At 52.4% G+C, this 14926-nt stretch overlaps 1 protein-coding gene across 1 annotated transcript in view; it reads left to right on the top strand.

Annotated features, from left to right (window-relative positions):
* Window positions 1-14926, top strand: part of Khc (kinesin heavy chain) — an 87298-nt gene that overhangs the window by 42471 nt on the left and 29901 nt on the right. The window contains exon 2 of the mRNA XM_089545715.1: window positions 3223-3310. Within this exon, the coding sequence (XP_089401841.1) occupies window positions 3223-3310 (88 nt within the window). The remainder of the gene's footprint in view (window positions 1-3222; window positions 3311-14926) is intronic.

Here is a 14926-nt window from a genome sequence, read left to right as displayed (position 1 = left end):
TTTCGAACCTTCGTTTACGTTTCCGAGCCGGAAAAACGTGTTGAATGGCGAAGCCCCGGCGATTAGGTATAGAACCACCAAGCACTCGACGTAGCGGTCGTTTCAGCTCTCGTAATGGCTTGTCTTGCCTGACCACTTGCCTGTTTTCATTATTGGTGTTCCTTGTTCCTTGTCCATTGTTTACGTAACTGCTAGCAGCGTGACACTCTCGGCAGATACGGATAGTTGCTGGATAGTGTGCGTGGGTGTATGCAATTAACGAGCCAGCTGCCATAATTGAATTTCTCTAGTCATGGGTAATGCTGTCCTAAGTAACTTGGTCCTGAATTGCACCCCCCCCCCCCCCCCCCCCCTCCCCTCCACCCAACTCCCACATCTCCAAGGCACATTGCCTCAATGCAGATAGTCGCGTGCTCTTAGCGACGTCAGCAGCTTGCTTCATATCCGACGGCTGTCGATCGCATGGCTTGAACACGTGCCGTAATATCTAATCCAAGAAGCCCGTCCTTTGGAGTTAACTTTTCAATGGCGCGAACGGAATAAGGGACGTTCCGTACCGCTTTATTTGCATGTGCCTTAGTGCCGCATGGCAGTCTGTGTCTCTCCGTGCGTGGGTGCACTTTTCGCAGATTGCAGCGCATATGGAACTTTCTGATACGAAACTTTCTCATTTAACCGCCTCATTTTGCTTCGCGTTTTCCGCGAAGCAGTTCGTCGCCTTCGCCGGAACACTTTAGGATGTGCTGCTTCCGAGTGCGTGACATCAAGTGCTGTCCAAGGTGCTCGGTACTCCTGTTCTTGGGGGGGTCAGTACACTAACCGTACATTTGGCATGCCGACGGAACCTTTTACGTGTACGGCGCGCGTGCTCTTCCTCATTCCGTGCGATGTACAGTCGAACCTCGTTACAACGAAGCGGTTTATAACGAAATAATGGATATAACGAAGGAATGAAGATTTTTCCTTGGAAGCTCGGTCAACGCGTGCTACAACGAAGCTACGGCTATAACGAAGTTATAACTTCGTTATAACGAGGTTCAGCTGTATTCGCTTCCCATCGTCATTTCTTACGGCCGCTTTATTTTCGTGGGAAGCCGTTGGCTTTGCCACGGTTAGAGAAGGAACGATAATCAGAATAGTATTTCGTGCCTTGGAAATGCGAGCGGTTCTACAGCGCGTCCGTGCGTGCCCAAGAACACGCACGCTGTGCTGCGTGTCTCGCGCAGCACGCCTCGTAGCTGCTACAAAAAAAAAAAAGAAAAGTTAGCTAGTTGTGGTAACAGGAAGGCGAGAGGCGTCCTTGCCTCGCGTTAGCGCGGAATGGGAGCGCGAGAGGCGGCTCTCCAAGGGTCTTTTGCGTGCGCCTGGCGTGGACCGAGCCGCGCCGGATAACCCGCACCTCGTGCCGCGTTGGCGAGTCGAGGAGAAAACAACAAAAAAGGAGCGGCGTTACGATGTATAGCTGGGAAACATCCTGGTATACTCACTGCAGTCCCGAAGGCTGCCGGTATAACGGTCGGGGCGTACGTGCCGGCGAAATGGAGGGCACCTTGTGCTTACCGAGCACGTTATTATTACGTGCTGCTTGCTTAGCCGCGTGACGTTGAAAAATGGGGAACCGTGCAAGTAGGGGGAATATAGTGTAGGCGCCTTTAAATCTTGCAGTAATCAAGCTTTCAAAGGCTCTGCGTTGCGAGGAAATTGCTGTATACTTCGGTTTTTCGAGTTCATTTTACTCGTGGCATTGCATAAATGAGGTCGCTGTTTTGTTGGTGAAAAAAAAAAGGGTAAAAGCTGCATCTCGGATACGGTTTTTCCGCGTGAAGAAGGCAATCGGCCCGAGTTTCGTGCCTCTTGGTAAGCTGAGGGAGTGAGGGCACGTAGCGTGTGGTCTGTGGCGTGTGGCGTGGACCGATGCATCGGGCAGATTATAACCACGGCTGTGGCGGGCTACAACTGAGTAGGAAGATGTTCAGTCCCTCACGCGTGAAAGGGGAGGGGGGGAGAGTGCATATCAGTCAACTCAGTTTGTGTAAGTCTACACCACATCAGTGGGTTCTTTGTTTTCGTCGTCCATTTATATTTTAGGCCGGCCAGTTCACTGCCTGTCTTGCTCACGCCTTGAACCTGCAAGAACAGCTAGTCTGTTTTTATGTCCGTCATTTCAGCTGTTGGTTAACGCGCCTTGAGTGAACCAACAGAATTTCTCGCTTCATAGTACATTAAAAACCCTTTTACACGGAGCACATAACGTGCCCAAACATTCAGTGCGCTCTGTTCTTTTTTTATCGGAAGCTAGGTGCCCAAATTTCGAGCACCGTTTCGGGAACTGAACTCTTAAAACTTCCTGCGCGTTGCAGTTCATATTGAGCGCGACAGTACACTGCCGTTTGTCTCACCTTGGGCCCTGTTGTTTGTTCCGTCTTCGCATTTACAGTATGCCTGTTGGTCTTGGCTGGCCACTTAAGGGTATTATGTTGCATGTATCCGTGCGTCGTGCTCGTAAGTTCTGTAAGGAAGTTCGCTTTATAAACAGTGCCGTATACTGTCTGCTGGCTCCTGTCTATAAGTCGTATGCAGCGTGACTTTGAGCATTGTGACGTGGCTCGGCGGGCATCCTACGCGATTACACGGGGACGTAGTCGGAGGCTATATTTTTTTTTTCTGTACTATAAAAGATTATGAGGCAGGGAACACGTGTCGACCTGATCGAGTCACTTACTGCAGGAGCGACCGCAACGATTCTTTTTGATCGTAGACCACTCAGTTATGTCAGGCGTGATCGCTTCAGGTAAATGCAAAACAAGTTTAGACGTTCTTTCAGTTCTTGTGCAAGCTTAACTACTTCCCCTGGTAGAGCTTAATAGCGTGCTTCAATGGAAAGTGGTCCCCGCTTCTGACTGAACACGAATTGCTTACTGCTTACGGTGTGACGGTCGTTAAAATGGTTTGCCGCGAGTAACGACTGGACTTAGCCTTTCGCTTTGTTCGCTCTATAGCCTGCCTTGAGCTGCAGCTTGTATTTTTTTTTGTTTACCCACCTCCTCCGTTTCATCGGTGCCCTCGAAACGGGAGGCAGCGTGCGAGTAGTGATGGAGAGCCGTGGGCGTGTCGCGACAATCATTAGGCCTGCCGTCGCGTTCTTGCGTAACATCCCCGTGCCTCTTGTGTGTTGTGTGTAAGCAGGAAGTGACGTTTTCGCCGTTCTATCTCTCTTTGCAGGGCAAGGTGTACGTGTACGACAAGGTGTTCAAGCCGAACGCCACGCAGGAGAAGGTCTACAACGAGGCAGCCAAGGCCATCGTCAAAGGTGCGCGCATGATCGCTGCCCCCCGTGCTCTGTTGGTCGCCGCTCGCTATAGCTAGTCGGATGATATAAGTCAGGAGAAAAGCGGCTTTTCCCTGCCAGCCAGTGGTGTTGGCCGATTTTCATGAACCTGCTAGTGTGACAATGCAGGGAGTGGCGCTTGTAAGGGGCTGGTCCCCTCCCTGCATTGTCGGGAACAATCGCCACTGCCTGCGTTGTCACGCCACTACCTGCATTGTGACGCTCAGGTTCCTGAGAACCGGCCGGCGCCATCGGCTGTTAGGGAAAAGCCGCTTTTTTCTTGACTTGTATTCTACTATAGTTTCGATTTCTTGTTTCGTTACCGGTGAGGAAGCCTGTGAGGGGTAGCGTAATTTCAAAGCGCAGTTTGATATCAGCAGCATGTGCTTGGTAAAGGCAAGGTTTGTTTGAAGCAGCGAAGTTGCGAAGCGTGTAGCTATATGAAAATAGCGTTGGCATAGCGGCTCCTTTGTATACTGCCCCGAGAATATTTCCGCTCAGCGAACCGTAGCTTTTTCTTCATCCTCGCAACGCCGCTTGAGAGAGTAGGTAGCTCTCCTGTGTTCACTGAACGCCTGAAACTGTAGGACATCGACCGGAGTGAGTCTTGGCAGTGTTTAGTTTTGCTTTTGCTGCTCTTTTTTTTTTTTGTTTTACCGAGTACTTGACCTCCGGAATGAAGGACATATGACGTGCTGCGATAATGTCAGCACTTCAGCTGTTTTTTTTCTTTATTTCCTCTTTTCGCGGAGGGGGAAGGGGGCGAGGACGGGGAGACTGGTCGCATTGTTTTCGCTCTTGCGGCAGACCTTCGCGTTATTTTCTTGCACACCCTTTTCGGCTGTGGTTGCAACAGCCCGAGTCTATCGGGACGCGAAGGACGCGTCCCAAGGGTGTAGTGGAGCCCGAGCTTTGCTCCAGACTTTCCTTAAAGGTGCTCTGAAGAGAAATCGGAACTCGTCTTATTACCGCGGGAACTCTGTCTACACGTTCCGAGAATTCTTAGACACACCAAATTATTGCCTGGGCGGCCGATTTCCCCAATTTAAATCGGATTAAACGTCCCGGCTCTCGCCTTTGTTTTTTTTTTTTTTTTTGAACTCACCGCTGACAGGACGAGGGGCGAACTAACGCGTGGAGTGCGTTTCAGGCAGTCGTGTGGCGTCTTTGCTTTCGCTTTTTGTTTTGTTTTCTTGGTTTCCGTGATTAAATAGATCCAGTCAGAGACTACATAGCTGCAAATTAGGCCCGCGGAAATAAAAATACGCGCGGACTCCTTGCCTTCGCCGATCGCTACGTATCACTTCGCCGATGGCAGAGCGGCAAGCCGCCACGGGACTAACTGAAAGGTTGGTTGATTCCTCCTACCGTCAGCGGCGAGTTAAAAAAGAAAAAAAAAAGGTGGGAGCCGGGATGTTTAATTCGATTTAAATTAGGGAAATCGGCCGCGCAGGACAATTATTCGAGGTTTCTAAGAATGCTCGGAATGTGTAGATCTAGTTCGAAAAAGACGAGTTCAGATTCCTATTTAGTGCACCTTTAAACCTGAAGCGGTATAAACGTAAAGGTTCCGTTTGAACGGGCCTCACAAGTGCCGCGGTGCGGCCAAAATATCACACAGCACGCTTCGGCGTTTGCAGTTTTCTCACCCGTTCCCTAAAGAAGAGGTGGTGGCTTCTTGGGTTCGTGAGCACACCAGCGGCACATGCTAACATAGGCATAAAGGTACTTCCGTAATATTATGGCCAGGAATGTACGTTCTTGTGCAGCTGTCAACCGTTTACCGACAGAAGGGGTGCTGCAGATCAGAGGGATTAACTGAGGACTCGTTTTGTCGGATCCTTCAAGCTTCTCCCAGAAATTGTTCCCCCAGAGAGATGGTTCAGCCTCTTACCGCATTACCTCGCCGTCCAAAGGAACTCGGGCGATCCTAATGATAGTTTTGTTTTTGTCATTTTGGCCGCCTCATTGTGTGCGACCGGTAGACAGACGCTCTTGTTCGCATTCATAACTTGCAAGCCTCGTACGTGTGAGCAACCAGTCTGCTACGAGACGTTTACGCTAGGTTTTACCGTTTACCCGCTTCCATTCTGTAGAGGCCCGTGTACTGTGCGATGTCAGTGCACGCGAAAGAAGTTCTCCAGGTAGTAAAACTTTCCGGAGCCCTCCACTACGGCGTCCCTCATAGCCTGAGTCGCTTTGGGACGTTAAACCCCCCACAAACCATTCTTACGTCGCGCAAATGGGATATTCAACGCTCCTGTCAAAAAGCGGCCGGTCTTTATACTTGTGGCGAGAACGCCGATCCGCGCTTCCGGTTAAACAGGAAATCGGCAACTGCAAGCAGCTTCTATACTAATGGATGTCTGGTATCTTGGGGGTCGAGGCGAGGCGTCGTGTTTCCATTTATATGCAGCCTGTAGTGAATTTCTTTCCTCGAAAGAAAAAAAAATACATATCTGCGCTCTGTCTGTTAGCGTCGGTTAGCTCTCATCTGTGCAGTCTTTCGTGCGGTGACTGCAAAGGAGAACGGGACTCGTGATGGACGAGATGGCAGCGATCGCTGGCTTCGCCTTGGCTGCGCCTTGGCCACAGGCTAGATGCAAGTACTGCAAAAAGTGTCAACCACGGTTTCACGAGATAAAGATTCTAGGTAAAAGCAAGGATACAAGAGCAAGGGAACTATTGGAAGCATTTCATATAAAAAAAAGAGAGGTGTATTTTGTGTTAGCGATACGTCGGTCAGCCTCTTCAAATCGGAAATGGCGTATCTCGAACGGTTATGTAGATGGTGTTGTGTGGGAACCGGTATCTCTCTGCACGTGTCCTGGTTTTTCCTTATATTTGCTGCGCTGTTAGTGAATAAAGTTGGATGAAGTTTAGCGCTAGTCCTGTGTGGTCCTCTCTTGTGTAGTTCTTGGTTACGCTACAGTTCTTTTCTTTCAACATGCACCATCTAGCCCCACAAAAAGTTCTTCTAAGCCTTGGCTGCCTGCGCTCGCTTGCGAGTAACAAGCAACGTGTGGCTGCTCCAGTTTGCTGTAAAGCGAAACAGAGGTTGGTTAGTCCGTGGCGCGCTTTGTAAGGGTGTGCGAACGAGGACAAGGGCGATCACGCATGACGTAGGCGGTGAAAAGAACAAGCAACGACCGGGGTAAGGTGCATGGGGCTGCCGGAGCGCGGCTCTGTGTCACGCTCGTGTTCCTGTTCTTGGACGCTGTTTCTTCTTTACGACTCGCCGTCGTGTCTGTATGCGGTAAGATGCGATACATCACAAGCGCGGCTTAGGCGGAAGCGCCAGGGACCGGCGGCGAGGACTTGCGTCTAGTCTTCTTGGGAACCGCCGCGAATATGAACTGCGGCCCTTGCGAGCCGCTCTCGAGTCCTCGTCGCTGCAAGCGTTTTTGGTCCTTTTTTTTCTTTTTTTTTTTGTCGCTCGATGGTTTCTCCCATGCGGAGGGAAGCGGCGAGAATTCTTCTTTGCGTCTCAGCTCGTAAGAAATTTTTTTTCTGGCTTAATTTTTTTTTTTGTCTCCGTTCATCATATTTAAAGAAGTTCGCATCCATTGCGCAGTTCGCAGCCATTGCGTTTATGTGTGCTGTATTTCGAATACGCCCAAGTTTTAAGGAGCGCGGAAGAAACGGGTAGCACAGAGACCCGGAGAGTGCTGCGCGGGCCTTCTGATGAAATTCGTAATCGTGCTGGAGGAGATCAAAAAAAGAAGAAAAAAAAGGCCGAGGTTGAAAGAGCAGTATTGCCTGTCCAGCCGCCGCGGAGCGAGACTAATTGAACGTCGTACGCGTTTAATGAATTGAAGTGCGGCCCTAATTAATCAAACCGCCCGAACGATTGCTGGCGGCATCGGGTGGCATGGAAGAAAGGAAGTCGGCGCTCAATTAAGACGGCGGTTTCTGTTCGGTGGGGGGAGTATGAGTGGCGGCCCGCGATGTGCCGAGAGCCGTGGACGAGTGGAGGAGCGAGATGTATGGTGCGAACTGGCGCATTAGCCTCCTTCGCTGTAATTGCTTTGTCACGGACGCAATTTGTTCTCAAGGTATAGAGGGCGCCCGCAGCATGCGGGAGCTTAATTTCGAACTCTTGCGGTGCTCTTCGGTTTGCAGTTGCACCCGCAGCTATGAAACGGCTGGCAGTCGAGTAACACTCTCTCTGCTCGCTTGCGTTTTGCATAACGTGGGCGCAGAGTCGTTATAGATTTGTTAACGGCCTTTGCGGCATGGACTGGAGTATCTCGTGGGAGTCTATGCTTCGTTCTTATGTTGTCTTCGGTAGCAGTGTAGTCAAGGCTCCATTCTGTGTCGAGCGAGGGTTGGAAGGTGCGTTCTTTCCGGGACAGGAGTAATTCTTAGCTCCTGCCAACACAAAGCGCTGGTTATGTGGAGGTAGTAGTTTATTGTGACTAGGACGCGTGTTTTTTTTTTTTTTTTCCCCTCCTGTAAAAAGGTGCGTTGTGATACGTTGTGGCTGGCGGAGTGTTTTGTACTCGGGAAATGAGCAATGCAACGCGCGTGATGCATTGGCTACTTTGTTTCTTTGTTGTTGTTTTTTTCACACTTCAGACCTTTGTGCTCTATGACCTCGGATTGTTGCCCCATTCCTTTGTGGCCGTTCCGAGTGAGCCCCTTTGTAGGGGGTGCGTTGTTCTGACTTCGATGACAATTAACTGCAAGCGGACGGACATATGTAACGATGGGAGTGTTTCTTCAACCGCTTTTCTAGTACTGCGTATTTGCACAACTATTTGCACAACACACACACACCGGCGCCGGGTGCGAAATCACCCTAACCTTGGCGACTCAGGTTTTCCTGTTTCGGTCCTTCGCGATTGCCTTCATTGTTCGCTGTCTCCTCGCCCCTTGTAGCGATTGTTTGTCTCGGCCTGTTTCTCCGGCCGTGTACGTGACAGCCCAGGCTTGACACCGTCATCTCTTTGTTTTCCTTTTTTTTTTCATCGCCCTTCGAAGCTACGCAGGATACGTGGCTTCCAGCTGCAGCTGGGCTTCATTTTCTCATATTTGCGTACTGCTGGCGCGTGCGTGCTTTCGGTTGCGTGTCGGAAATAGGTTTGTCTAACGGAATTCTGTGTGACGCAGTAGTGTATTTGTGCGGCGTAATTATATATTTGCGATGTCATATACGATATGCAGTTGAACCTCGTTATAGCGAAGTTGAAGGTGCCCGGCGAATACTTCGTTTTAAACTTACAGCTCGTGTTGACCGAACTTCCAAGGGGAATCCTCATTCCTTCGTTATATCCGTTATGTCGTCATAACCCGTTTCGTTATAACGAGGTTGGACCACTTACGTGATACTGCTACTGCGCCGTAGCAGGTGCACTCCCTCCCCTGGCCACTGCGCGTGCGCGGCAGTCACCCTGCTCTTCGGTATGCACTGTAAACATTGTGTAAGTACGCTGCAGTACGTCTCTGCTATGCGAAATCTCTCAATTACGACGTAATTAGGTAACGATAAAGTGCTCGCTGTTGTGCGGCTGCCGTCTTGCCCGCGGCGTCGCTTCCTCGACTCCCTGTGGCCTTCCCCACTACGACAGCGCTGCAAAACCGGGTTTTGTAGGTGTCCCCCCATATTACGCACTCGCTTGCGGCTCCAATGACAGTGTTCGGAGGGCGTGCGTGCTGCGCCCAGAATCGCTTTCACTGCGCGACGCAACCCGATTGCATTGCTTTTGCGCTCGCGAGTCGTCGGCGTTTGTTGTGCGCATACGTAAGAGACAGTGGGGGCGTGGCCGAACGCGCGCGCGCGCCACGCGGAAGCGAATGGAGTCCTTTGACCGGAGGCGCGCAAGTTTGATTGCGTGTATGCACAGCAAGCGTGTGCGGCTTCTATTGCGACAACGTTTTCTCCGCCGCCGCTGCGATGGATGGAGACGTAAGAGCTCCGAGCTGTCTGGCCTTAATTGCCCGGACACTCAGCGAAGAAAGGCCTCCGGTCGTTGCGAGAGTGCGGTACTACGTACTTATTGTGTGCAGTAGCAGGCTTTGGGTAGTCGGCGCGTTTTCTGTGAATGCGCACCGCGCATGGTTTTCGAAGTGGCCCATATTCTTCCATCAGCTGTTTGTTGAAGAGAGAGGGGGGAGCGATAAAAGGCTCATCACGCGACTCGCTGCGGCGCATAGACATATCTGGCCGGCAGACGTGGAAGCATCGCTGCGGGCGGCGAGGCTAAAAGGAAGGGAAGAAAAGCCTGACGCTTCGTGGCGACCTTTGTGTTCTTTCGCTTTCGCAGTGCGGCCGCCTCCCTCGCTGCGAGGCCCCGCTGATGTCATTTCTCGCCGGGGAGCGCTTGGCGGGAAACAGAAGAAGAGCGAGGCATAAGCCGGCACAGCTGTTGCCGCCGCTGTGCGGGGGAGGAGGTCGTCGCCGCTCCGCGGGCGCTGGTCGCGCTGCTGCCGACGTTGTTCTGGCGGCGCGCGTACTGTACCGCGCGTCCCTTCGCTCGAAGGCTGCTTACACGCCGCGGTTTGGAAAGGTCGAGCTCAGTGGGCGGCGAGCGAAGAAAGCTGAAACTAGAAGTAAAAATAAACTTGGGAAGAGCGCAGTTAAGTAGGCAGCGAGCGAATACGTAGAAGTAGGTAAAGCGAGGCTTTGCGGCTAAAACGGGACGCCGCCGCAGCGGGCGGGTTTTCGCGAGGCTTTCGCCTGTTCTCCTGTCTTCGTCGTCGTTCCTTCCTCGGGTCATTCGTTCCGACGGCGATGCTGCTGCTCGGCGTTCCCCCCTCTGTCGTCGAGGAAACGGGATATGCTTTTTCGCCTTTTTTTTTTTTGCCCCCTGAGGCCGTAAATCTAAATTTGATTGAGCCGCTGAGGACACGTTCGTGGGATTTGCGAGGGGGGTGTCAATTTGTGGCGAGCGCTAGCCACGTCGCTGGTTGAAGCGGCGTTGTTTGTGTTGTGTGTATTGGCGCGGGCGGTGCAGTGTGCTTTGAACGGCATCCGGAAAACTCTGCGGAGACAGTGGAAAACTGTTCGTTGAAGTCAGAAAAGAGCTGAATTGAAACACACGATGGTGTGGATGGTGGCGATGCTAACTTTAGTCAGTGGTTTTTATAAAACAAAAAAGTGCAAAACGCAGGGATAACATTAAATCAACATTGTTTGGTGATCTTCATTGCCTTGTGTTTTATTTACTGCTTTCCGAAATAACTAGCTAAACTTTATTAACCGGCATTTAAACCACTGGAGCTACGCGAAGGGTTTCAGTTACAACATGGGCCTGGGAGGAATTCCTACCGGACATGAGTCATCGCCGCGGCGGAAGCAGCGGCGTCAAGTGGCTGAGTCTGCCCTCGGGTCGCCGGACGGAATGATGGTGCGAAAGGTCAAGCTGTTGCTGATAATTGAAAGACGGCTGTGTCCTCGACAGAGATCTCGTGTTTCGGACATCTGGCGGGGGAGTACGAGGACGTTCATTCACCTGCTGGGAGACTGCAGGAAATTCCCTTCCCACAGAGGCAACGAACAGAAGACTAGCCGCAGTGGTCAAAGCGACACATGAGTGTTTGATGACTCTGTCTCTACCCCCTTCCATCGCCCGAGCTGTGAGAGAGCGAGAGTGCATCAGCGCTGCCCCCGGCCATGGGTGGCACCACCGGTGTCCACAAACCGCCCACCTGATTGGACATCGTTCTGCGAACTTTATTCCCCAGTCAGGGATCTGGGAATACGAAGCGTATTTAACGGGATGTTTTGTGACCGACACACTCCTATCTCGACTGTAAATATGTACAAATAAACCTACTGTACAGTTTCCTCCATAACGGATTTCGGCACCGTCCTTAGGAGCCGGGACCTGGGGGTTGAATGAGTCGGGCAACACCTGGGCCCCTCCGTCTCCAACAACAGCGCGGTCGGCACTCGCCAGTATGCGGAAGTGCTGCCGAACGCGCGGTTACTCGTAACTTGCTGGCTTTTGCCACTCGAGTTCGGGATTTGCATCGCGCCTATTCTTCACCGCACTTGTCGCGATAAGGAACGACAATTCCGCCGTCTTCGGTTTCGTTTGATGTTTTGCAATCTTCTGACGAATTCTCTTGCGTATCGGGTCGCCCGCTGTTAAAAAATGTACGCGTCATTTAATTCTACGTAATAAATTGGCTAGCGCCGTTTAGAAGAAAGCACTCTTACTTGATATTTAGGCGCTCATTAACAGTACTGTTTCAGTGTTATTCCTGCCGCTTGCATTACTTTCCCGTGTAGGCATTCGGCTACGTTAGTCGACGTCACTTGGGACGGCATTGGCCCCGTGTGGTGTTTGGCGCTTTTCAGTGTTGTGCCCGCAACTATGACTTCAGCGGATGCCTATACCGTGGCAGTTGGAACGTTGGGCCGACGTACTATATAGATCAGCAGGGTTGAGGTGCAGCCATTAGGTAGGATTGTGTGCGTTACTTAACCGGCGGGTGTGTAATAGTAAATGTGGAAAAACGAGAACGCGAGTGATTCCTGAGTGAACTTATATAGTGTAGTGTAGCCGCCAGATGCGTCGCCCTTCTTGCCCAAGCAAGGAATGGGGTTGCCTCAGGCTGCCTGACTTCGTCTTTTATGGGTAACAATTACTAACACAATTTTTAGGCGCTATACACCACTTTAGGCCATTCTACCTGACTTATACACCCTCCTGACACAGTATAGTCATTCACATACTCACTAATCTTAGGCCCTATAGACCCGGTATTGAATTTAACATGTGTACATATTTTAGCCTGGGCCAACCAAAAACCTTGTATTTGGCGCTCTTTGGCCACAGATGCCCTTGCGCCATGAAAGCTCATCATCTTCATCAGCTTATAGTGTAGTGCATTGTGGCATTGTAGTTTTTAGTCCATTTGTCACACGAAGTGTAGGCCGCCCATTGGCCGCAGCACAACGTTCGAAGGTATAGTGCGTTTATTCCCCATCCGTACATGTGTCGTAATTTTCGTGCTCCATGTTGGGCGAACTCCAACCCCTTGCATCTGACATGTCCTCGCTTCGATTGTGGATCTTTTTTGAGTCCCGAGTGCCTCCCCGCAGCTTTGTATGCAGTTTCAGACCGGTGTAGACGTGGGCGCGCGTACACAGTGGCAGTGCGTATATACGTGCCCGCATTGCGACTCCGCGCCGCTGTCGCTGTCCATTTGGCAGATTGAGCTCCGCCTGTGCGAGGCGGCGGCGCTTGGGGGCGCTCGCTGCGGTCTCTAATGGATCATCTCTCTTCCGGTTGCCTCATTAATCACTGAGCGTCATTGCGCATTTATACGCGAGCGCCGCGTTGGGGTCGCGATATAAAAAGAAAGAGTTGCGCATATCGATCTGGACCCACTGGCATCCACGCGCGAGTTTTCGCTCCTTATCTGCGCCTGCTTTTAATCTGATGTATATTCGTCTCCCGAGAGCCGCGTGTAGTCGGCCGGCTCAATCTTCAGGCGCACGATGTTGCACGCACACAATTCACTGCCGCTTTAGCTGCGGTGTGCTATTCTCAGAAGGAAGACGGAAGTGCCGCGTGTCGATCGTACGAGTTGACGCGGCTCCGGAGTCGAACGCAACGAAGTTCTTGACTACGGTGCAAGCATAGGAAACAACCGTATGTGTCGCTCCTCTGTAGCGACCAGGCTCTGAAACATCGGTTCATTGTGACGCACGTTGACAGACTGTAACGTGTTCGCCTTCCTCGTTAGTAACAGCTCCTCTCCGAGAACGCCCCCGGGCGCTGCTGCGTATAAGCTTTCTCGTGGAGTCAGCCGCTGCCGGAGTCATTAGCCAGTACAGCTAAGAACTTTAGGCGATGGGATATCGACCGCCTGCCGGCGGCGCTGGTCGCGTTTTGATGCGGACTCAATATCGACAATTACTGGGCTGCCGTGTTACGATCTTGCGTTTCAGTAGCCGCGGTGAAAGATTCCGGGTCGTGGGGCCTAACCGCCAAAGCAGTGCTCCGTCGGCGTCCCCTGCAGCCGTATCGGTGGAGTGCAGCACCGTATAACGTTTCCTTATCATCACTTGGCTGAAGTTCCAGTTCGACTCGACCCCAGCTTCGGGCACCGTTCCCCTTCGAAGCACTCAGCTTCGGCTGCCGTTCGTCGGTTGTCCTGGCTTACGGGGCGACCGTATACCCGGCAGTCCAGAAGCTCTCTAGTCGCTGGCGTGGCACGGTGTATGCATGTGCGACATTGGGCCGCGCATCTGTGGACTCGTCGCTTCGTTCTCGCGTCGCAGCGGCGGCGGCGGCCGACTCTTTCTCGCAGAGTCGCCTTCGTCCCTCAGCGAAGGGCGATCGAGCAACGCCATCGGTGCCGCGATGATGGTCTCTCCGTGACTGCGTGCCGTGTTACATCCCCGCGGACGGCACAATGGTCTTCCCTTCGGTGCCGCGCGTGTAACGACCGACTGAAGAAGAAGAAGAAAAGATCCAACCGCGCTGTCCGCTGATGCAGGTGGAAATGGAGCACGCCTATGTATCACACCATCTGCATCAGCCCTCTGTCATTTCGTCGATTCCCTGTCGTACCTATACGTACAGCGGCCGTGCAACTGTAACTGCCCTGCCCCGTCTATAATGCGACACGCTTCCCGTAATTGGGACGGCAGGACTATATATGCAATCGCAACTCTGCGGCCGCTCCAAATGCGCGAAAATTGCCGGCTTGGCATGCATGCGGTTTTCCGGTTGATGCGCCATCTTTGATTCCCTGTAGCTGGTCGCCCGCGGGACTTGTCTCCTCCTGCTGGTCGTTCGGTCTGCAGCGCTGTCGTTCCTGGAGTAAGCGTGCAGCAGTGACGTCATGTATCGTGTTTTCAAGTGTAATGTTTATCTCTGCTGCTCCCATTGTTTCTTGATTTTCTCCTGTCCGGGCATCGTCCCTCGAATGGATGGCGGTTTTCTCTTGCTTGTCCCCACTATCAGCGGCCATTCTGATGGCTTCTGTCCATCAGTCAATTAAGGAGGAGCCTATAGATAGGCTGTACGCTTGCTTCGTATACGATTTTGCCGATCGCCCTTGTATATCTGCCTCCGCGTCTGTGGATCCATCGACCGGCCGTCCAGTCGCATGTGCGGCACTTCAATTCCTAGTAGGGCGTCCACGCTTCGCCGGCTGGCTGCTCGCGTGTCGTTCGTGTCCGGGCAACAAAACAAGGTTGGGGCGTGGTGGCTCCGTCTGACCAGAAAGCACCGTTTTCGAGGCTATAAATATGGCGGGGGCGATGAGCGTCTTTTTTTTTCCCCCGTAAGCCTTTCACCGTGTTCCGTCCTTCACCTTTCCAAGTCAGCCCCCCGTCTCCGTCCTCTCGGCCTGGAGTCTATCTAGGTGGTGTTGCCTGGACATCGGTGGGGGTCCGTTAGCGGGGCTCGCTGGGTGCGCGGTCGCGTTCTTTTTGCGTCCTCCTCCGACTTATCGCGACCATTCCGTGCGTGCAGCAGCTCACCCTTTCTTTCGTCGAGGCCTTCCCGCGTGCTGCACCGCATTCTCGAGGCGCCCCACTGTTCCGCCGCCGCCGTGCGGTGCGCTGGCGCGGCGGCTTTCGCGTGGCGCCCGCTACGCCGCCGCCGACTCAGCTGATGACGCGCGTGTGTCCGC

Source organism: Amblyomma mixtum, chromosome 5 (genome assembly GCF_055824585.1).
Source record: "Amblyomma mixtum isolate Tamu chromosome 5, ASM5582458v1, whole genome shotgun sequence".
In the NCBI taxonomy this organism is placed as follows: Eukaryota; Metazoa; Arthropoda; class Arachnida; order Ixodida; family Ixodidae; genus Amblyomma; species Amblyomma mixtum.
Note: the sequence above shows the minus strand (reverse complement) of the source record. Positions and strands in the feature narration are given on the sequence as shown.